Source organism: Lemur catta, chromosome 3, assembly GCF_020740605.2.
Source record: "Lemur catta isolate mLemCat1 chromosome 3, mLemCat1.pri, whole genome shotgun sequence".
NCBI lineage: Eukaryota > Metazoa > Chordata > Mammalia > Primates > Lemuridae > Lemur > Lemur catta.
In genome coordinates this window covers 91501926-91525834 of record NC_059130.1, presented here as the reverse complement: position 1 = coordinate 91525834, position 23909 = coordinate 91501926, and the positions used below count along the sequence as shown (strand labels likewise).

Here is a 23909-nt window from a genome sequence, read left to right as displayed (position 1 = left end):
GACACAGATCCTTCTCTTAAAAGTAAGTCTTGTGATAGAAATATGCCAAATATACCATTTAGATAAGGGACATCTAAATTTCAGTCTGGTAAGTCAGGGAAGGCTTTCCAGAGGACGTGATGTGTCTGAGCTCAGTTTTGAAGGACAGCAGGAAAGAGGCAGCTGGGAGATGTGGGGGAGTGGAGAACACTTAAAACAGAGTTATCCTTGCATAGGGTAGTTAGAGGGTTCAATTCTGAGAAAAGCCTGAGAGTAAACTGACAGAAGTGAGATTGATGCAAAAAACACTCCCTTAAATGCAAACTGTGTGCCCTATCTGTGGGCACCGATACGGGCTTCAAGAGGCTCTCTCACTTTGGAATGAGGATAGACACACGCTTAATAGAATTTCATGGTAAAAGATATGAAAGAATTTTGCATATATTAATATTAAAGCTTAGCCATTAATTATTTTGAGACTGTTTATCTTGTAGTTTTGCCTCCCTAACTTGAGTGTAATGTTTTTAACGGTGAGGACCCTGTCTTTTCCCTCTCTTTCTACCACACCGTTTTTGAAATGCCTACTCATTCTTCATATCTTAGCTTACTTTAAAGATTCCCAAACGTTCTCAGTTCATGGTGCCCTTAGTGTCTCGGTAATTTTTTCACAGCAACTCTAGTCCAAAAGAAATACCTAAGAGTTATATTCATTAAGTAATTAGGTCCAAACAATAGTTAATAAGTATTCATTTTTCAACAACTTAGTAGCTGTTTGAAGAAATATATAAATTAAGAGGAAAAAGTAGCAAATTTATTTCATTCTTAAGTAACCATACTAATAGAATATATATGCCTATTGGGCACTGCAGTTTCTCCTATGTTGGAATCAGATTGGACACTTCCCTCATTTCCTTTTCCACATTAATTTTCATGTGGTGCTAATTTTTATCACATTAGCCACACACCAAAAAATTGGTATCACAAAGATGATGTCATCGAAAGGAATGTAACATGGTCTTAAGTTGAAACTGAACTACCTTGAGCTGGTAGTTCACATGGTATCTAACAGGTGTCAAGTATTGCTGTGTTTCCCTTGAATTTAAACCCTGGGCACTCTTGTGAATTTCCAGCATGCCTTGGTGTCCAATTTGGGAACCATGGACTTAATGTTACTTCCTCAGTGAAACTTGCCCTGACGTTTTTATTTTATTTTTATTTATTATTTATTTTTAATTAATTTTTTGTTTTTTTCATTCCTTACAGACATCTTACAACCCTGACATTTTTAGACTAGGTTGGGTTTTTCTAATTGTATGCTCTCAGAGAACTCCGTAACTTTTATCAGTTTGTAATTCTGTTGTCCTTTATAACATTTATCTGTTTGTAATTCATCTTTATGTTTGATTGTCTCCCCCTTTAAACAATAAGCTCCATAAGGGTAAAAACTCTGGATTTTTAAATTTACCAATGTATCTTTACTGCCTGGCGCAATGCCTGGAATAAATTGATGCTTAATAAATATTTGTTAAACAGATTTTTTTTAACTTAAAAAATTTTTTTTTTTTTTTTTGGTGGGAGCCATAACAAGAAGCCTTGAGCAAGTGGACTCCTGTTAAGTAGATTTTGAAGTCAGACCTGACTGACTGGGCTTCTGTCCCTTGGTGACTTATTTAAATTTTTGGCTCTTTAGTTTCCTCCACTGAAAATTGGGGATATTAATCTACTTTACAGGGAATTGTGAGGATTAACCAAGAGAACCCATGTGACAAAATGTCTGGCACAGTGCCTGATAACATATTAGGTACTTCATATATGTTAGCACCTCCTCACTTGCCTATTCTATGCTTATCCATAAATAATCAATTAAGTAAATATTTTTAGCATTGTAAATACCTACTCTGTGGTAGAGATTCTTAGTCATCAGACTGAAAAATTGATTGAAGGGACATGAATTAATATAAAAAGTGTCATACCTGTGTATTGTCTATTAGACATTTGTACAGTTCAGATTCCAGAGTCAAAATGCCTGGGACTGAATCTCACCCTATCACCTGCTATGTTTGTGACCTTAGCCAACTCATTTAACCTCTCAATATTTCAGTTTCCTTATCTGTAAAATGGGAACAATAGTAGCTAGTATCTATTGTACTTCATTGGCTCATTGCGAGGATTAAATGAGATATGTAAAGTGCTTAGAGCAGTGCCTCGCACATGCTAAGTCCTATATAAATGTTAGCTGTTATTTTAATTGTCACCATCATCTTATTTTTTCCTGTGTCTTTTACTTGTCACTCTCCCCTTGCCCTTCTTTTGACTTCATTGAGATTTTTCCCTCTGATTTATTCCGTCCTACTTTGGAAGCTATCCAGTTTATCCTTTTCTTTTAGTGGTTACCCTAGAAATTTTAAGCACATGTATTTCACTTAAAGTCTAATATTAATTAATATCTTTACTTTCTTCCCAAACAATACAAACACCTAAGGACACTTAACTCTATTTTCTGTCCTGTTCTGTTTTCTGGGATTTTAATTCTATATTGACTATTTTTTATCCCCCCAATAACATGTTAATGTTTTATAACAAAGATGTAATGTTTGTTTAGAATAACTCCCATGCATACATAACCATTTTCTTTATTTACCATTTATTTTTGTACCTCAGAGCTTCCTTCTGAGATCGTTTTCCCTCTTTTTAAAGTATATCCTTAGATGTTTCTTTAATCAGTATGGGCTTGTGGTTAGGAATTTTTGTTGTTGTCTCTGTGGGGTGGGTTCTTTTTTCCTTAGTTTAACCACTGAGGGTATCATCCTTCAGGGGTCCCAACTTTATGTAGAACTCTTTGATCTGACCTCCAACCTATTTAGGGTTCAGTCTTTGTCTCTTTTCCTCAGTCGGTGGCCCATTAAATCCCAGGCTCTAGCCATCAGTGATTTAGGGGTGGGGAGGGTCCGCAGGGCAGCTGCAAGTCTAGCACTCACTCCTGTGGATTTTTGCTTTCTCGATTTATCTAAATCTGAGTTGTTTCTTTACTCTTCTGCCAGCTTAGTCATGCATTAACAAACATATAAATATATATATTTGTTTTATGTATACATATAACATATAAATATGCACACCCCCATCAGGATTATATGTCTCTACCTAAGTCTGCCCTAGTTCAAAGCCCTTTTTCAATGTCATTTCTTTCCCTTGTCCTTATTCCCTTTGAAATCTACTGGATTTACAACCTTTGGGTTAAAGTTTCAGTGACAATAATTTGTTCATCTAAATGCCACGTTCCAGTTAAGATGCTAATGGAAGACGATTGTAGTCACTGAAGACCTCCCAGAGTCACAGTATTTTAACAGTTGGCCTTATGAATTGAAATTCAGAGCATTTTAGAGGAAATACTCCAGCAGTGGGACTTTTTGACCAGGTGAGAGAGAGTGGGGACATAGGATAAACCATCTTATCCTTTATGTTATGTTGGCCTGGTCACACTGACTTTTGTTACCTTAAAGCTAGTACTTTTAGCTCATTTGCCATATGAAAATGTATTTACTCTAACATTTCAGTTGCTTTAACCTGACAAATCAAGAACAGTTTCACAGAGTAAACATGTGATAAGAACATTTAGAACTTAATAGAGAACAGGTGTGACAGATATATCGTTTGCTGACAGTTTCATGTTGCCTCCTGAATAAAACTTAACAAAACATCACTTTGGTAAAGAAAAGACACCAGTTGTTACTTACCAATTTCAGAGGCTTTTACTATGAGGGACTGAGTCCCAGGAAACATATTCTGTGCCTGGTTTCCATCAGTTTTCACCAGAAGACCCATAAGTTTGTTCCATTAGGATATATCCCATATCAACAAGTGATTAAATATGCCTGACTTGGGTCTACACAAAAGGCTGCTGTTCACTTACTGTTTGGAGTTTCCGGAATGTATTAGTCATTGATATTTGCTATTGGAAAGTATTATGTGTTTAATTTAACTTACAGGATTTACCTTTATAATTATGTATGGTTTAAGTAGATAATAACATGAATTTCCATTTCTTGGTGTCAACTGGGAGTATAGAGACAGCATAGAAGGTGTTTTGATTATGTAATTGGGAATTGGTTTAATGGTTAATTTAGGTTTTCAAATAGTAGAGTTTTTTTTGTTTGTTTGTTTGATACTTGTTCATTTAATGGGCAAGAAAGTGGAATTGGTAGTGTTTCAGAAGTGGAAAAAGGCAAAGATGAAGCCAGGATGGTAAGAATCTGGCTGAATCAGGTCAGTGAAATGTACCTGGCTCTTTGTGTGTGGTTAAAGGTCCCTGATCTCATCTCCAAGCCAGGATACAGCAAAATGATAAAGCCCATCAGCTTTGAGTCTCTTTTTTAGCTTCTACTTGTCGATTCTGTGATTCAAAGGCCATAATAGCTTGAAGACAATAGACTCTACATCTCCACATGGGTCACCTAGGAATTACCTCAGAGACCCACTGTGGAATAGTAGAGAGACTCACTGAGAGAGAAGAGACCTGGGTTCCAGTACCAGTTTTTTCTCCACTAACTGGCAAGTCAGCTAATCTCAGTTTTCCCCTTTTGTAAAATGAGAGGTATGGAGTAGGTGAACTTGCCAGCCCTAAAACAGATTTGTATCTCAAGACTTCAGGCAGTGTTAGATAGCATGTAACCCAATGTAGCCACACCTAAAAGGCAAAATATCCAATTACTATGAATATGTGTGCCTTCTTTGCTCTTTTTAATGTATGGGAGCACCACGAAACTATATTTAATAAATTCCCTTTTGTATTTCATTTACCTAGAACTTGAGAGTGGTAAAATAAAGCTAAGGGAAAAAAAGCTTTCTGAAATGTAACAATTGTATATTTGTGTATTTTTTAATTAAAAAGATTTAAGAAATGAGATGTTAAGGCCAACTTTGTTATAGAAGTCAGACATTGGTTTGGAGCTTAGTCTGTCATCGAGTATGTTGGTTTTCTGATTCTGTATTTTCATTTGTAAAGTGATAATGCCAACTTTACCGGGTTGTGTTAAAGATTAAATGGAAATTATACAATGTTTATCACAGTACATAGCATTCACTGTGTGTAAATGGTAACTTTTATTATTTTAGAAAAGATCTATAGGAAAGAGTAATTTAGATAAAAGTGGTTATGGGGTATCATAATATTCCCATTGTTTACTACAGCATAAGGAAATGATTACCCATACTAATCAGTTAACAGATTTTAAAAATCTGTATGGTTTTTGTTTTGTTTTGAGACAGGGTCTTGCTCTGTTGCCCAGGCTAGAGTGTGGTGGCATCAACATAGCTCACTGCAACCTCAGTCTCCTGGGCTCAAACGATCCTTTTGCCTCAGCCTCCCAGATAGTTGGGACTACAAGCATGCATGACCACGCCCAGCTAATTTTTTATTTTTTGTAGAGACCAGGTCTCGCTATTGCCCAGGTTGGTCTCGAACTCCTGGCCTCAAGTGATCTGTCTGCCTCGGCCTCCCAAAGTGCCAGGTTTATAGGCAAGAGCCACCGTGCCAGGCTTGTGTGGTATTTTAAAGTTTATTGAATATGAAAGATCTTTATACTTAAAGTGGAATTAAAATTTAGATTTTTAAATTCTAGAAAGAATAAGTAGATTTAAAGAAAACTTTATAGTATCAATACTATTTATATTCAAAATAGGTGACTAGATGTGAAATGTAGCTAATGACCTAATGATCAGATAACTATCATAAGCTAATACTGTACATATATCTTAACTATCCTGTTGCAAAAGATGTGCATATTTTTTGTTTTGGTTACTCTTATTTCAACTAATGTGCATACATTATAGGAAATTAGAAAATAAAGATAAATTTAGAAAAGAATATAAAAATTACCAGTAATCTTACCATTTAGAGAAAACCACCGTTAATCAATATTTTGGAGCATATTCTTCCAACAGTTTTTTTCAATAGGCTCATCCTTTCTGGAAATCCATTTTTCACTTATATCACAAACATAACCATGTTAATAAGTGTACTTGTACCATATAATGTATATACTGCATCATACTCTATAGCTTAGTTACATTATTTAATTAATTCCCTATTTTTGGAAATTCTGTTGTTTCTAATTTTTAAAAATTGTATTCAGTGTTTTCTTTTTAAACAACTTTGAGATATGATTGTATATCATGTAATTCACCCATTTATACAGTTCAGTGGTTTTGGTGTATTACATTTTTAATTTTTAGTGTGGTAAACTATAGCATGAAATTTAGTCATTTTAACCATTTTAAGTGTACAGTTGAGTGGCATTAATTGCATTCACAATGTGAATGTGCAACATTCACCACTATCTATTTCTGAAAATTTTTCACATCACAAACAAAAACTCTGTAACCGTTAAGCAATAACTCCTCATTGCCCTCTTCCCCAGCTCCTGGTAACTTCTAATCTACTTTCTGTCTCTATGAATTTGCCTATTCTAGGTGGCTCATACAAGTGGAGTCATATTTGTCATTTGGTGTCTGGCTTACTTTACTTAACGTAATGTATTCAAGGTTCATCCATGTTAGTTTGTGTCAGAACTTCATTGCTTTTTATGGTTGAATAATGTTGCATTATATGTATGTAGCTCATTTTGTTTATGACCGTGGTTGGTAGACATTTAGATTGTTTCTACCTTTTGGTTATTGTGATTAATGGTGCTGTGAACATTGGCATACACCCATCTGTTTGGGTCCCTGTTTTCAGTTCTTTGGGTTATATACCTAGGAATGGAATTGCTGAGTCATAGAGTAGTTTTGTGTTTAACTTGTAGGAACCACTAAACAGTTTTCCACAACAATTGCACCATTTTACATTCCCACCAGAAATGTACAAGTGTTTCAGTTTTTCTGCATCCTTGCCAACACTTGTTTTTTTGGTTTTCTTTTTTTTTTTTTTTTTTTTTTTGGTGGCGGTTTTAAAAATTATTACCATCCTACTAGATGTAAAGTATTTTTTTTCCAGGGTAGTGCATTAAAAAAATTTTTTTTTGCTCATTTAAGTTGGGTTATATATCTTTTTATTATTGAATTGTGTTTATGTATTTTAGATACAAGTCCCTTATCCAGATATGTGATTTATAATTTTTTTCTCCCATCCTATGTGTTGTCTTTCATTTTCTTGATGATGTCCTTGGAAGTAAAAAAATTTAAATTTTGATGAGGTCTTACTCCTTGCGCTATAGAACATGCAGAATGCTTTCTATTGCCTATTGTGCAGAGATTAAAAGACTGATAAGTTAGTCCAAAACTATAAAAGAGGTATAACTGTGTGTTGTAAAAGTGTCTATATTGGGCTTGGGCCCAAGAGTTGGGAGTGGAAAAGAGAGGGTGGTGGTAGATGGGAAAAGAAGGAGAGGATAACAGATTCTCATTACTTTCTTGACTGATTCCAGAGCAGAATTGGGTTCAAGTTAAGTTAGATTGGTGGGATGCTCATTAAGCAAAAAATTGCCTTCTTTTGCAAGTGGTTTCTTTCCAGTGCTCTTCCTGTTTTATAGTCATGATGGGAAAGAAAATTATATGGAAAAATTATCCGTAAGCTTACTATTTTGGGGGCATTTCCCTTAATGAAGTTAGGCTCTAATCAAGAACCAGGAGCCCTTATATTCTGCTCTACATTATAGAAATGGGTACAGTTATCTATGGTTGACATTAAATCCCAGGCTGGGCTATGATTTGATTGCTGTATCATCAAAAAAATATATATTCCTACACTAACTTCAATTTTAGATTGAGCAAAGTATATATTTATGAAGGTAAACTTTTATACAAAAAACATTTTAAAACATGTACTGCTTTTCAAAGCCAAATGATTTTTCTCACACTTTCTTCTATTAGCACAGGTTATTGACTAAAAATGAAGGTCATTCTTTGTTATCTAAGAATTGATTCAATTTCTCTAAAAAGTTGATTGAGAGAGGTTACTTGACACAGTAAAGTTCTGAAACTGCTCTAGTGGTTTATTTTGGACACTATAAGTAGTATGGGTATATTATGTATGCCATAGAAGTGGCATTTCCAAAACATCTTGCTTATAATTTTGAACTCTCATGTCTAGAGTAGGGCTTCACTGAAATATGTTTCCTTTTAAACCTCTGCTGCTGTGCCTTATGGATCCTCTCAACTGAGTATGTCTCTAAATTTCCATCTGTTTCTAGGCTATAAAACTGGACTGTTTTCTGTCTCCTTCTATAGCTCTTGACTTCGTGCCCATGCAGTGTGTTTCTGTGTTGCTGTATTATACTTTTGTTTCTTTGTTTAAGGAATGGATCACTTTCCAGAGAAATTTTTATCTAAACATTTGAATTGATTTTTGGTTTTAGAACAGTTCACCATTATCTGTCTCCAAAGCTGCTAGTCTCTACCATGATTTAGTTTATTAAATTTTAAATAAGTTTTTGATTGTGCAGGTACTGTTTCTCTTTTTTCATGAAATCAGGTGGTGTTTTTTTATACTGGGATTCTTATCCTTACTTAATGTGAGGCTACCTTGAATTTAATTTTGCTGTGCTCTTGGGATTTGATATTAATAAAACATTTAAACTATCAATCTTGCTTTGTGGTATTTGCCTTTTAAAGATGTGTGGAAAGTGCGTGCTTCTTTAAAATTAAAACTTAAAAAGTTTATGTATATACATGTATTTTGTAAAAAATACAAACAAGTTGAAAATATATAAAGTAAAAAGTGAAAGTTCTCCTTTACTAATCTCATCCTACTCTTCTTATGTAATGACTTACCAGTTTTTTTATGTGTGTGCCTTTCTGGTTCTTTTTTGGTATATTTATACATATATAATGCACGTGCATATGCATGCCCAGACATGTTGCTTATTGTTTTGTGTCTTGCTTTTTTTTTTTGCTTAACAGTGCTTCTTGGAGGGCTTTTCATGTCAGCACATCCAGATAACTACTTCATAATATACACAATAATTTATTCCACCACATATATTGGTGGACATTTAGATTTTCTGTTGTTTACAGTTGATCCTGCAGCAAACATTCATGTGTATATGTGTTTGTGCACATGTGCAACAGTAACATAACTCCTAGAACTGGAATTACTGAGTACGCAAACTTAAATTTTGATTTAACACATTGACTGCCACTCTAGAAAAAAAATTTTTTTTCCCTTGGGGCCACGGTGTTTTATTATGAAAATAGAATAAAAACTTCGAAAACAAAACGATCCTTTCTAATTAAATGAAAAATTTTTTATTTTTTGTTGTCTTCTGTGTGTGAGTTATATGCAACTTGAAAAATAGGCTCCCAAGGTGAAGAGACATGTGAGTTACATGTGCTTCACGAGGTCCCAGGCTCAAAACTAGTGAGTTAAATATAACTCACATGGCAGTTAATGTGTTAAGTTAATAAAGTTAAATAAATTGCCCTCTAAAAGACTCAACCAATTTACACTTCCACAAAGTGTGAGCATACTAGTTTCCCTATATCCTTGCCATTGTCAAATATAACATTTTATTTTATATTAATTTTGTAAAAATTTATTTTATAAAATTTTTCATTTTAACCAATTTGATGGGTGGCAAATGGAATCACTTTGTTTTAATTTGCATTTTCATGATTACTAGTGAGGTGAAGCCTCTGGTTTTTTTTTCTTTTCTGTGAATTGTTCTTATGCTTTGCTCATTTTTTTTTACTGAGTTGTTTTCTTTATTTATTAGTAGGATCTCTTTATATATAATATATATCATCCCATCTTTGTATAGTGAAAATATTTTCCTTCAGGCTGTTGCTTGTCATTTGATTATATTTATGATGCTTGCCTTTGTTCAAAAGTTTTTATTTACATGAGCAAATATAAATTCTAGCAGTTTTGGTTCTTGTTTAGTGCCAAAAAAGATGCCTTTCCCTATCTCAATATTATTTTTCTCTAGTATTATCATAGGGTTTTTGCTTGTTTTGTGTTTATGAACTTTAATTCACCTGGAATTTAGTTTTGCAGATAGTGTGATGCAGAGATCTAATTTTATTTTTTCCCAGATGGATAGCCAGTTGCACAAAGTATCATTTATTAAATCGTTCATTTTTTCCCCACTGATTTTTAGGTGCTGACTCCATCACTTATTGAATTCCCATTTATACTTAGGTCTGTTTCTGGATTCTGTTGAGTTTCATTGTTCTTTTTTTTTTTTTGAGACAGAGTCTTGCTCCGTCGCCCTGGGTAGAGTGCAGTGACGTCATCTTAGCTCGCTGCAACCTCAAATTCCTGGGCTCAAGCAATCCTCCTGCCTCAGCCTCCTGAGTAGCTAGAACTAGAGGTGTGTGCCATGATGCTGGGCTAATTTTTCTATTTTTAGTAGAGATGGGTCTCGTTCTTCTTCAGGCTGGTCTCAAACTCCTGAGCTCAAGCAATCTTCCTGCTTCAGCCTCCCAGAGTGCTAGGATTATAGATGTGAGCCACTGCACCTGGCCTTCATTGTTCTATTTTTATACCATTACTACACTGTTTTAATTACTATAGTGTTATATTTTATGTCACCTGGTAGGACAAGTCCTCATTTGTAGTTGTTAAATTACTTTCAATTTTGGCCATTCACTTGAATTTGCTCTTTCTAATAAACTTAAGCATCAACTTACCAAGTTCCATTTAAAAATAAACAAAACAAAAAACAAATCTCTATAAAATTTTGATTGAGGTTGCCATAAATTTATAGACTAATTTGTGGAAAATTCAAATCTTTACAGTCATGAATCTTTCTATCCAGGAATACAAAATGCCTTCTTTTTTTTTTTTTTGAGACAGAGTCTCACTTTGTTGCCCGGGCTAGAGTGAGTGCCATGGCGTCAGCCTAGCTCACAGCAACCTCAAACTCCTGGGCTTAAGCGATCCTACTGCCTCAGCCTCCCAGGTAGCTGGGACTACAGGCATGCGCCACCATGCCCGGCTAATTTTTTATATATTTTTAGTTGTCCAGATAATTTTTCTTTCTATTTTTTAGTAGAGACGGGGTCTCACTCTTGCTCAGGCTGGTCTCGAACTCCTGACCTCGAGCGATCCACCCACCTCGGCCTCCCAGAGGGCTAGGATTACAGGCGTGAGCCACCGCGCCCGGCCCCAAAATGCCTTTTTTTTATGTTATTGATTTTATTTATGTTCTACAGTAAAATGTTTTTAGTTTCTTGATATAATTCTTACACATTTAGTTTTAGATTTATTTTAAATTGTAGTGTTTATTGCTATTCTGAATGGTATCTTTTTAAATGTGTTTTTTCTAATTAGTCACTGTTAGTTGACTGCAAGGTTATTGATCTGTTTGTTTACAGGAGGATAGTAAGCAAGATGAATAAATTCTTGTTGGTTTTCATAAATTTTTAACATGCTCAAATACATCTGTGATGCCAACTTTTGGAGTCTCAGTGTTTGAAGCTATGTACAGAGTGACTTGGATTTTTTTTTTTTTTAAGACAGTGTCTCGCTCTGTTGACCAGGCTAGAGTGCAGTGGTGTCATCATACATCACTATATCCTCAAATGCCTGGGCTCAGGCTGTCCTCCTGTCTCAGCCTCCCAAGTAGCTGGGACTAGCCGCTATGACTGTCTAATGTTTTAATTTTTGTAGACACTTAGTATGTTGCTCAGGCTGGTCTCAAACTCTTGGCCTCAAGCAGTCCTCTCACCTCAGCCTTTCAGAATGCTGAGATTACGGGCGTGAGCCACCATGCCTGGCTGTGAATTGGATTTTCATGTATCATACATACCATTTTAGTTCCTTTTGTGCTGTTATAACGATACCTGAAACTGGGTAATTTATAATGAACAGAAATTTATTTCTCACAGTTCTGGAGACTGGGAAGTCCAAGATCAAGCCTCCAGCATCTGGTAAGAGCCTTCTTGCTGCATCATCTCATGATGGGATGCAAGAGGATAAAAGAGGGCAAGAGACCAAGAGAGAGAGAAAGGGAGGGAGAGAAAGAGATTGTGCCAAACTCATCCTTTTATAAGAAACCCACCCCTGGGACAATGACATTAGTCCATTCTTGAGGGTGGTGCCCCCATGACCCAAACACCTCCCATTAGGCCCCAGTTCCCAACACTGCCCCATTGGGGATCAAGTTTCCAGCACATGAACTTTGGGGGACATATTCAAACCATAGCACATATCATAATTGTTGTATATTATTCTTTGACTTTGCTCCTTTGTTGTATATATTTCATTTGATGTTAAGCCAGTTTGGTAATTCTGTTCCTTTATTGGTGTGTAATTTGTGGTTTAGCCAATGATTAGTTTGGACTTTGCTCTAGGAGTAACCTGTATGAATTTATCTAACTCCTCACTGACCTATCTTGAGTGCTCTCATAGCAGATCTTGAATCTAGTAATGTAGTCCACATTTTTAGGAGATAGTTCTTCAACAGATACTTCTAGTTGTAACAGCTAATAATGATATTTTGCTGTGGCTGTTAGTGTAGTGTATTACTTCTGGTAATACAGATATTTTTTCTATTTTAAAAATAAAATGAGATCTAAGAAAGGTTATGTAAATTTTCCAGTGTCATACTGAGTTGTGACAGAGTTTAGTTATAAATTCTTATTTAGTTAGTTATAAAACCTTAAACACACTAGTTCAGTGTTTTGAGTATGTGACTTCATGCAAGGTTCTTGTGATCCTTGCTAGATTGTGTGTATTTCACTAAATGCATTTCCCCATTAGTTGGATAATTTTGCAAATGCTCAGATGTTATGTTTGCATGACAGTTTTGTCATTCAGAGTTTTGTCTTTTTTGTCCTTTCTCAAGTATCGATTCTTAAATCCAAATAAATTCTAGTTCTTATAGAGCACCGGAGCTATTAAAATGTGATTTTTTTTTTCTTGATGAGGTTCTTTATAAGTTGTATTCTCAAGCAGCTGCATCTCTTAGGTTGACTTTCTTTTGAAATTTCCTGGGTAAATTATACTCTCATTATAATGTTACTTACCTTTTTAAAATAAGAAACAAGTACAGTTTGGCCTGCTTAGTGGTTGTTAAGAAACCTCTTTTATAAGGAGAAATAGGAGAAACCAGGGCTTCATCTGAGTGGTTTGATACATACAAAGACATATGTTACCATTGCGATCTGTCCTTTTCCAAGTATTCTCACAGGAACTGAATTAATTGAATTCTAGGCTTTTAGACCACCTGCAACAATATTTGGGTTGTAGTGATTATATGGGAGACTTCTTAAGATAATGCTTCTACCAAGAAATAAGATGAATATGTAGCTTGTAGGCTCTTCAGTGACAATAATAGTGGATCATTTAATTAACAAGACTAGATGAATGTTTCCTAAGAGTAACAGGACCTCTGTGCCTATCCATTAATGCTGGAGGTTTTCAAATTATTGCCTCTGAGTTCCTGGAATCCCTGCAGGTTTCTGGGCCTGGTTTTCATCCTTGACCATTTTCTATCCCCTTCTAATGTATGGAATGCAGATTCATTCACAACGGCCAAGATGAATTAAAAGAAATAAAAATACTGGAATTAACCAACTACAGAATAAAATTGGAGTGTGAAAATTTCAATTCACAGTTGGTATAGGGGATATTTGGTATGTAGATCAGATACCATAATCCTCATATCTGAGAAGCCTTCTGCAAAATGTTATAGGGATATCCGGGCCTTATACAGATGAGGACGCAGTCTGTTTGGTAGATTCTAACTCACCCTTTCTCTAAGTTTTATTTATTGTTCTGTCATCTTGCCATTGCTTCTGAAGAATCAACTTCTTCCCCAAGCAGACAGTGTTGGTAAAGATTTCGTTACACAAATATGAGGAATTACCTTTATTAATTAGTAGTGAGGCTCAAGTCATTTTATATATGCAAATCACTGTTGCATCCTTTGTGACTATAACCTGTTTACCTTCCCTGAATCAGCACATTGCTCAGCACTTTGTAGACACTCAATAAGTGTTTATGAATTTAAAGTACATTCAGAGTGTTGCCTGAATTAAGGTTTTCTTACATGAAGAGCAAAACATTGAGGAAAATGAAATGGTGCTGTAATTGTCTGCAGGTGAATGAATTATATCCCTCCTTTTTCTCCTTTGCAGGATGTAAGCTTTTAAAATATCACTTTTTAATTAAAGAAAGAAGCATGCTTCATGTCAATTTGGAGTCTGTCTGCTAAAACCCGTTGCTTAAGAAAAGATTTAGCTTCGTTTTAACTTCCATATTTTATAGTTAATATGTGGATTTGCAACGAAATAGGCATGGTCAAATGTAATGCACATATTTAGAAATACAATGAGGGCAGACTAAAAATGAGATTGGAAATTCACTAGCAATTTAAGTGAGATATTACATTCAGCTTTTCTCTCACTAGATACAGTCTTTTTCTTAATGATAGCTTTCTTTAATGGTGATTATAGGAAAAAGCTTTTTTCCAACCCTCTGTGAGTGGGACTGGAAGGAACACTAAAGAGTTGGCCAGTAAGTATTTTGCCACTGTGTTCTTATAGTCAAAGGAAAGTAAGTTCCTCAGAACTGGTAGGTATTTTTCCTGGAAAGTCCTTATCAGACAGCTTATTTACATTACAGATAGCAGAAAGTCCATTGTAAGTTGAAAACTTTATAAGTTAAAAGTGTGTTTTCAACTTAAAATACAATATTATCAATTTACGACAGGTTTATCTGCAGGTAAGCCCATTGTAAGTTGAGGAGAGTACTGAATGTGTATGCTTTCACTCCATCATAAAGTGGAAAAATCCGAAATTGAACCATCATAAGTCAAGGACCATCTGTAATTGAAAAAAGTCATATTGAAAATGTCTTTGAAATAAATGATGGCGTTACATAAAGTGTTACTGGGGTGGCATAGGCTCTAAAACTATTGTTTGCAACAGGTACCAGACTGGTGAGTCTGGGTGACTCTATATAGTACCCACAGCATTTCTGGGTGTTCTACTGAAGGTGGATTACTTACGGTACATAACCAATATTTAGGTTATGTAAAGATTAGGTTCACTAATCTTATGGAGAATGCAAAATAAACTTAGTCTTAAATGCTTCATGGATGTGCAATTAAAGGATACCCAATAGTTTTAACTCACTTCAGTTGCTTTAAAAATGTATTTATATCTAATATCTCTGTTTGTTCCTTCTATTTAAAGCAAGAGAGGCTCAGTAGCAGTCCAGTGGCACTTTCTAATTGCCACATTAACAGGAGGAGGTGCCTAGCATCTGGATCTCTTCCAGCCTTCAAGGACTTAACATTTATGCCTCATGTGTACCCTGAACACTTTTTTTTTTTTATTTTATTTTTTTTGAGACAGGGTCTTGCTCTGTTGCCCAGGCTGGAGTGCGGTGGTATGATCATAACTCATTGCAGCCTCGAGCTCCTAGGCACAAGTGATCCTCCTGCCTCAGCCTCCTGAGTAGCATCACAACACCCAGCTAATTTTTCTTATTTTTTGTAGAGACGGGATCTCCCTATGTTGCTAAGGCTGATCCTGAACTCCTGGCCTCAAGTGATGCTCCTGCCTTGGCTTCCCAAAGTGCTGGGATTATGGGCATGAGCCATGGTTTTGTTTTTTGTTTTATTTTTGGCTGTTTTCTAAATTTAGAAGGCAGGAAAGGCAGTTGCTAAAGTGAAATTGAACAAGATGGTTTGAGATTTGATGCCATAAAATTGTCAACATTTGCCTGGTTGTAGTAAAATGAGTACCATTCTGTATTTCTTGAAAATGTGGTGCTTTTTTCTCCTTCCAAATCTTAGTGTATGTTCTTAGCTTTATAAAGGAGAAAATGAAAGTAAAAATTTAGAGTTGCCCCACATTATTGGAGTTTATACATTTGTCACTAGAAAACTACTATTTTTAGTTGAATAGTAGCTTGTTATTGTAGTTTATGGCATTTATAAGCTGTTGTGGTTTTGAATGTTACTCTTAAGGCTGTAGTTAGTGACCCACTAGGTTTTAATTGCTAGGAAATTTCAGAGAATGTGAAAAAGTATTGGTTAAGGCTGGAAAATATCCATTCTTGGCTTTCCTCAAAATTGGCTCCATTGGCTACTTAATGACAGTAGGATGCTTTGAAAATACGCTCTTTAAAGTCTAGCTGTTATTAAAATACCATAATAACTAGTATGTAAGTGATAGTTGCTTTTTTGTTGTTGCTGAAACTCTGTGGTAAGAGGAAAGCTTCAGTAAAATCTTAACAAAAATATAGTATAAAAAAGTAACTGGTAAATAGAGGATTTTAAAAAATGGAATGTGGATGAGAAAATGAAAGACACATGTATAGGTTTGACACGGTTGTATTCATTTTAATTCCTTGTTTCCTTGGGCTTTTCAGGTAAGGTTGTTTCCTCTTTTTGACAAAATGTATAATTATTTTTAAAATATCATTTGTATATTTCTATATATTTACAACTAGTTTCCCTGAAAAAAAGATATGAAGCCAAAACCCATTTTAATGCTATGTAAAGCTTGCAAATTTCTCTCCTATGTCAGGAAACAAACTGTGTGTGTACTGATTTCTAAATTACTATCTGGGCTTCTAAACATATATGTTGTTCATACAGCAAAGCATTACAGAGTCATCTGTATTGTCAGTGTTTCACTGGGCGTTTACCATTGTTTTGTACTGTTTGTCTCTGCATTTATTCAATATTACCATCCACTATAATCACTAGACCAGAGCAGATCATCCGGCAAGCAGAGACTTCCAAGTAGGAGCCAAAATAAACAATGGGAAATGAAGCTGCTATAACATTTTGTGGACAGTAGTTGCAAAATGCTTTTTGAAAATTTAACATAGTAAGTGGGAAAGTAGGTCACGCCTCATTTTTTTTATAAAGTCCTTTCTTTTTTTTTTAATTTCAGCATATTATGGGGATACAAAAGTTTAGGTTATGTGTATTGTCCTTGCCCCCCCCCACTTGAGTCAGAGCTTCAAGCGTGTCCCTCCCCTAGACAGTGCGCATCGCACTCATTATATAAAGTATATAAAGTCCTTTCTGCATTCAGACTTTCAGAATTTTGCATATATTTGATGATTAAAGTAGGCATTTATAAATGATGTGGAAATAATTTTAAAATAAGTTTAAACAATTTTCTATTTATTTTTATTTTCTGTAAATGAGAGTTTTTTAAAAAAGCCTATTATAATAATTAAATACACTTTTGATCATTTCTTCTAATGGAAGGGCCTATATGACTAAGAGACATGGATGATACTATGATTTTTTGTTTATTTTCATCAAACTTTTTACCCAATTTTAGTCAACAAACTGTTTAAGAGTTTTATTTTCTTTTGCTGATTACCTTACTGTTATCTTACTGGTTGATAAGCAAGAACAAGTTTAACCAACAATTTTGGGAAATAGAAAAGTGGCAAAGAATGTATGGCTTCGGCCGGGTGCAGTGGTTCATGCCTGTAATCCTAGCACTCTGGGAGGCTGAGGTGGGAGGATCACTTGAGGTCAGAATTCGAGACCAGCCTGAACAAGAGCAAGATCCCCTACAAAAAGAAAACTTAGCTGGGCATGGTGGCATGTGCCTGTAGTTCTAGCTACTCAGGAGGCTGAGGCAGGAGGATCAATTGAGCTCAGGAGTTTGAGGTTACAGTGAGCTATAATGACACCACTGCACTTCAGCCTGGGTGACACAGTGAGATGCTGTCTCTTTAAAAAAAAAAAAAAAAAAAGCATTGTATAGTTCTTTTGCTTTAAGAAAATAAGGACTTGTAAATTCATGTGGGAGAAGCTTTTCAGTATTCAAAATTGTATCTTAGATCTGTATTGTTTGCTCATTCCACCCAAAAAGGGGAAATGGCAATACAAAACCATAGCATCTTATGTGACTTATGTTAACTATTACCCTATATTCTGACCTAATATATCATTTGTAAGTCTTTAATAATCATCATCATTCCAATCATAATAATTTTATACTACTTACTGACGTTTCATAGGATATTCATATCTGTTATCTCATTTAAGCCCCCTTAGTTAGTTTTTCTGTCAAAACCATTATATATACACATATACACATATAATATAAAAATGCTTCCAGATTATTTAAGATAAGTATCTTCATGATGGAACAGAGGTAATTGATGGCTTTTGTTCCTGTTATCGATAAGGCTTTATGGTAGGCAGTTTATGTACTATATTAATACATCATCTCATTTAATCATAACTACAAACTTATAAAGTAAGTATTGCAAGTATTATAGAAAGGTAGGAAATGGACTTTTGTATGTGGTAAGGAAGATACTGGTCTTTGTGAAGAGACAGTGATACTCCAAGATACTATTTGATTATGTGACCACTCTCCAGAGTGGTTAGGAAAGCTGATTTTGTGGAGGAGGTAGGACTTGTGTTTGTTTCCTGAGAAAGGGAAGAAAACAGAAAAATGGGGTTTGTGTAAAATGAGTGCAATTTAGACATGTTGAGTTTAAGAAAGAGATTTTATAGAAGGTAAATACAGCCAATAGTGGTAAGATTTTTTTGTTTTTTTGCCTTGAATTATGTAGATTTTTGTTAGACATTTCTTTGAACAATATTAATATTTAAACTTTGATCATATTTGCGAAGGAATGTAATAAGATGTTAATGCCTCAGATAAATTTGGGTATGATATCATGATATGTGAACACATAGCTATGAAGAGTAAGGATATTTATTATGCAAACTGGATTATATGAAATCTCTTAAACTTTATTTAATGTACAAGCAAAACTTGTTTATTGTAGAAAAATTAGAATATAGAAATTAACACAAAGGAAAAAATAAACAGTCCTACCACTGGGTTGAATGAATTCTAATTTTTTTCCTATGTGTTGTTTCTTTCAGAAATATGGCTACACACACCTTTCTGCAGGAGAACTTCTTCGTGATGAAAGGAAGAACCCAGAATCACAGTATGGTGAACTCATTGAAAAGTACATTAAAGAAGGAAAGATTGTGCCAGTTGAGATAACCATCAGTTTATTAAAAAGGGTAAGGAGTGTGAATGCCAATCAATTCAAACCAGTAAGGAAATAAATTAAATCCACCTTTCATTTGAGTAATGAAAAAATCAGAGTATTGAATTTCTTACTTGTGGAAAGTGGTCATGGTTGTTTGACAGTGGCAGAACTGAAAACTGTGCTGTCCCTGGGAAGAAATTGAACAGTGGCAAGGATTTTCTACCTTAGTCTAGCATTAGCTGTAGCTCAACTTAACATCCATGTATGTACACTTGATCCTGCCTTCCCAACATTCAGACAGTTATTCTCTCTTCCATTTCTATTTCTTCTTTCTTTATCCCTCTTTGCCCCCTTTCTTCTTTATGTTTTCTTATAAACCTCTTTGTTTCTTCTTTCTGTCTTCTTTTATCCCATGTCCCTCTCATTGTTGATATTCTTTCAGTCTTGATATCTACTTTTCTGGTGCATGCATCACCATTTTCAATGTGAAATGCTATGACATGATACCTATCAAACTAAAATATGTTACATCTAAAAAACAGATACCTTGCATTTGCTAAGTAACTCTTCACTATAGACTCTTAAGACTATAGTCATTAACAGGTATTTTCACATATAAGAAATGGTGAAGGAGGAGGAGAAATGCGATCTTGGGAATGACAAGAAATAGCTGAAGCCTGATAGAAAAGAGATATCTAAGCATCTGGGTGGAACTAAAGACACTTGTGGATAAAGAGTGGCTCATACACACTTTCTTACCTCTTATCTCAGAGGTTGGAGTAACCTGCTTCCATTCCAGGGTAAATAAATCCACTCTTCCCTATTGTCTGGATATGCCCTTCCTCTACTTTATAGCTAAGCATTATGAGAGTAGTCTACATTTATTTTTCACTTTCTACTTTTCAACCCTGTGCAGTCTGGTTCTGTTTTCATCTCCATTGCATCTGCTCTTGCATGTTACTAGCGTTCTTCTCTGTCAAATCTAGGGGATACTTTTAGTTGTTTTTTTGTTTTTTTTTTTTTTTGGTAGCATTTAACTCTGATCACTGCCTGTTTGAAACTCTCATTCCTCCTTTGTTCTTTGTGATATCATTTCTGTTGATTCTGCTTCAGTGACTGCTATTTCTCAGTCTTCCTTAACTGCTTTTTTTTTTTTCCTTTTCAAGTTTCCTAAACCGTGATGCTTCTCAGGGTTTTATCCTTGGTTTTCTTCAGCTTTCCGTTTATATATTTTTTGCTGGATGGTTTTAACCATGTTGAAAGCCTTCACTGTGCTAATGATACTGAAGTCTACAGTTCTAGAACCCATCTTTGTTCTGAACTTCAAACTTTTATTTTTAACTAACTACTAGGTATCTTTCTGATTGTCTCACAGGTGTCTCAAAATAAACATATCAGAGTCTGAGTGTATTATCTCAAATGTGATCCCTCTTTATTTCCTGTCTTGGTTAATGGTTCTACCATCTACCCAGTTGCTCAAGGCAGAAATTGGGGAGCCATCCAATATTGTATGCCTCTTTCTTACTGTCCCAAATCCATTTAGTGAGCAGATCTTTCCAGTTCTTTTTCTTTTAATTCTCTTCTATTAGTCTCTTCTATCACCTTAGTTCACTATCCTCTTTTTTTTCCTACCTGGACCATCACTGGAGCCTCCTAGTTAGTCTTTTTGCCTTTAATTCATCCTTGTTCCCTTTCAATTCATCCTTCTTGGTGCAGTCATCGTGATTTTTTTTCTAAAAGACAGTATGAACCCTGTTAATCTTAAACTGCTTAAAATTCTTAAATGGTCCTGTATTTGCTTCCAGAATAAAACTCAGATCCTTAGTGTGGCATAAAAAGTTCTTCATTATTTTATCCTTGCTTACTTTCAGTCATATCTCCCACCACTCTCTACACATATTCTAAGATTTCACTTGTACTGGCTTGCTTCAGATTCATCAAAGCTGTTAGGCTGTCTTATTTCTGAGCCTTCATATATCCAGTTTCCACCATCCAGAGAACATTGATCCCTGTCTACCTGCCATTTCATTATTTGGGATTCAGTTCCACTGTTACCTCTTCGGTAAAGCTTTCTCTGGCAGTTTGTGCTTACTTTGTTTTATCATAGCATCCTTTGCATACCTCATCATAGAACTTAACATATCTACATATATATATATGTATATATTTGTCACCCACTGGACTGTGAGCCCTCCAGGGACAAGAACCATAACCTTGCTCTTCATGTGCCCTCATAGTAGCCTTGAGTTAAGTGTACACTGAGTATAATATTGATGTGCCTTCTTCAGATATCTTCTATTACTGTAATTGGGGTAGAAATTTTTAGCAGAGGCCAAAAAGTGTTCTGCACAAGTTTTGTGAATATTGAAGAAGCAGCTAGGTGCTGGGATGAAGCCAATTCTCAGATAAAGGAATCATGGTTCCTGACAGCCATTGTCTTTCTTGAGGAACCAGAAAAGTTTGAGCATGGATGGTAGTGAATGTTAGTTTGCTTTGAAACATAGGTTCTAAGGTTTGTCAAAGTCATGCATCTGTGCTTATCCTGTGGTGATTAGAACTGGCAAGGATTTGGAGATCAGAGATCTGCATTTCCCGTTCACATATTCCCAGATTCTACCTAACTTCAGGCTTTGGAAGAGGATAGTGAAATGGGTTGCTCTTGCCATTTTTCTGAATGTATTTTTTTCTTTTGCTCCCTGTGTTTTGCGGCAGCCAGTAGCATTTAGATTGAGTTAACTTCAGTTAAAAAAAAAATTGAGGCTGGGCACAGTGGCTCATGCCTGTAATCCTAGCACTATCGAAGGCCAAGGCAGGAGGATTTTTTGAGGCCAGGAGTTCAAGACCAGCCTGAGCAAGAACGAGACCTCATCTCTACAAAAAATAGAAAAATTAGCTGGATGTGGTGGTGTGCACCTACCAGCTACTCGGGAGGCTGAGGCAGGAAGATCACTTGAGCCCAGAAGTTTGAGGTTGCAGTGTGCTATGATCATGCCACTGTGCTCTAGTGCAGGCAACAGAGTGAGACCCTATCTCAACAAACAAACAAAAAAAATTGAATCCTACACTAATAATTAATGCTAGCTATCTTTTTATGTTTGTCCAAAGCTCTGTGCTGTTGGACTTGAATTATAGCAGAGTTGAGCACCTGTAAAAGTAATATACTTTCTACCACAGTAAAATGACTTGGGAAGGGCAAAAAGAACACAAGACAGGGTGTTCTATTACTGGAGCAAAGATACTGGTTAGTGGTTATTTTCTTCTTATTGCTGCTCTTATTGTTTATTTATAATTTTGTGAATATGTATGTGAAAGTAATATGCTTACTACAGAAAATTTGGAAACTACAGGAAACAATTGTGTGTGTGTGTGTGTGTGTGTGTGTGTGTGTTTATAAAATGAGAAGGTGGGGAGGGACACATACCCATAACCCCACCAGCTTGAGGCAACCATGTTAATACATTGGTTCATTTCCTTCTAGTGTTTTTTTTTCTATGCACTCGCCACTCTTTACTTATGGTTTAAAGAATAATAATAAAGCAAACACCCATGTATCCACTACCCTGCTTGAGAAATTGCATTTTGTTAATGTAGTGTTTAATCTAAATCTTTTTCCTTTAGGAAATGGATCAGACAATGGCTGTCAATGCTCAGAAGAATAAATTCTTGATTGATGGGTTTCCGAGAAATCAAGACAACCTTCAAGGTTGGAACAAGACCATGGATGGAAAGGCAGATGTATCTTTTGTTCTGTTTTTTGACTGTAATAATGAGGTAATGAAAATCTTCATTTGCCCACATAGGCTTTAAGCAACTGTTGGTTAACTATTAGAGAAAATTGATTTTTTTCTTATGTTTACATTTTATATTGGCAGCTATATTTTTTTGAATTGGTAGATTAGATGAACAAAATAGCACTGTCTTGGTGTTGGAAGCTAATTGGCATCAGCAGACTTTTGGACCAAAATTTGCTTTATTTTCAAAATAAGAATCAATTTTGTTTTTTTAAAAATAAGAATTGACATGCACAATAATGTTAAGTAATGAAGCTGAACTACTACTTTCTTAGGTGGGCACTATTATCAAAGAGTGTCTTGCCTTACGAGTTGTTTGCTGGAAAAGAAACACACATTTTTGGCAAGTTGGGAAAATTTTCTATTTTAAAAAACATGTAGGATAGCTTGATTTGTCTTAAGAATGAAATGATCTTGAAGAATGAAATGATGTTGAAGAAAGCAAGAAAGTGTTCTTTTTCTTCCTGGCACTTTTAGTAACAAACTCAGACATACATTGGAATAAGTAAATAAATTTCTCGTAATCATTTAATTAAATGGCCTGTGTTTGACAGCTGCTGTAATATAAATTTCATTAAATTAGTGCCAACAGCCTGAAAGACTAAGAATCTAAAGTAGTGCCTTGAAAGAAGTTGGCTATTCTTAGGTTGAATTGTAAATGTGCCTCTGGTAAGAGAGACTTGCTGTAGCCTTTGAGTTGTTTTAAATGAAACTCTTCTTCCAACCCCCAAAAATATGTTTTCACTTATTCTTCAAAGTTAACTTTAGAATGTTACCACAGCTTATAACTAAGGAATGTTTATTCATGATTAACAAGGGATGCTTTATTTCAAATGCAAATATGTTGACTCTTAAATATTTGGATATTTATGGAATTATAGAAAAGTAAGCAAAAATGGAACAAAGTTTGAGGCATGTAATTCATACCTAATAAGTTAATAATATATCTGAGATGGAACCATACACATACAGATCTTCTTTTTATTGCGGTTTGAAAAAAAAATACAGGAAAAACTGAGTCATGAATGAATTCTTTTTATGCTCTGTACTTATTTAACCTAGTTTATATAAATTGAACCACATGTTTAAATTTAAAAGGACTGTGCATGTTGATTAATGAATTAGACACATTGAGTTTAATGCAGGGTTTTTTTTGTCATCTCTTTAAACTTTATTTTCTTTTCAGGTTAAAAGAATTGCAA

The 23909-nt window shown here is 35.1% G+C and overlaps 1 protein-coding gene across 1 annotated transcript in view; it reads left to right on the top strand.

Annotated features, from left to right (window-relative positions):
• Window positions 1-23909, top strand: part of CMPK1 (cytidine/uridine monophosphate kinase 1) — a 33820-nt gene that overhangs the window by 6416 nt on the left and 3495 nt on the right. Inside the window, exons 2-3 of the mRNA XM_045545467.1 lie at window positions 18801-18947; window positions 22535-22687. Of these exons, the coding sequence (XP_045401423.1) occupies window positions 18801-18947; window positions 22535-22687 (300 nt within the window). The remainder of the gene's footprint in view (window positions 1-18800; window positions 18948-22534; window positions 22688-23909) is intronic.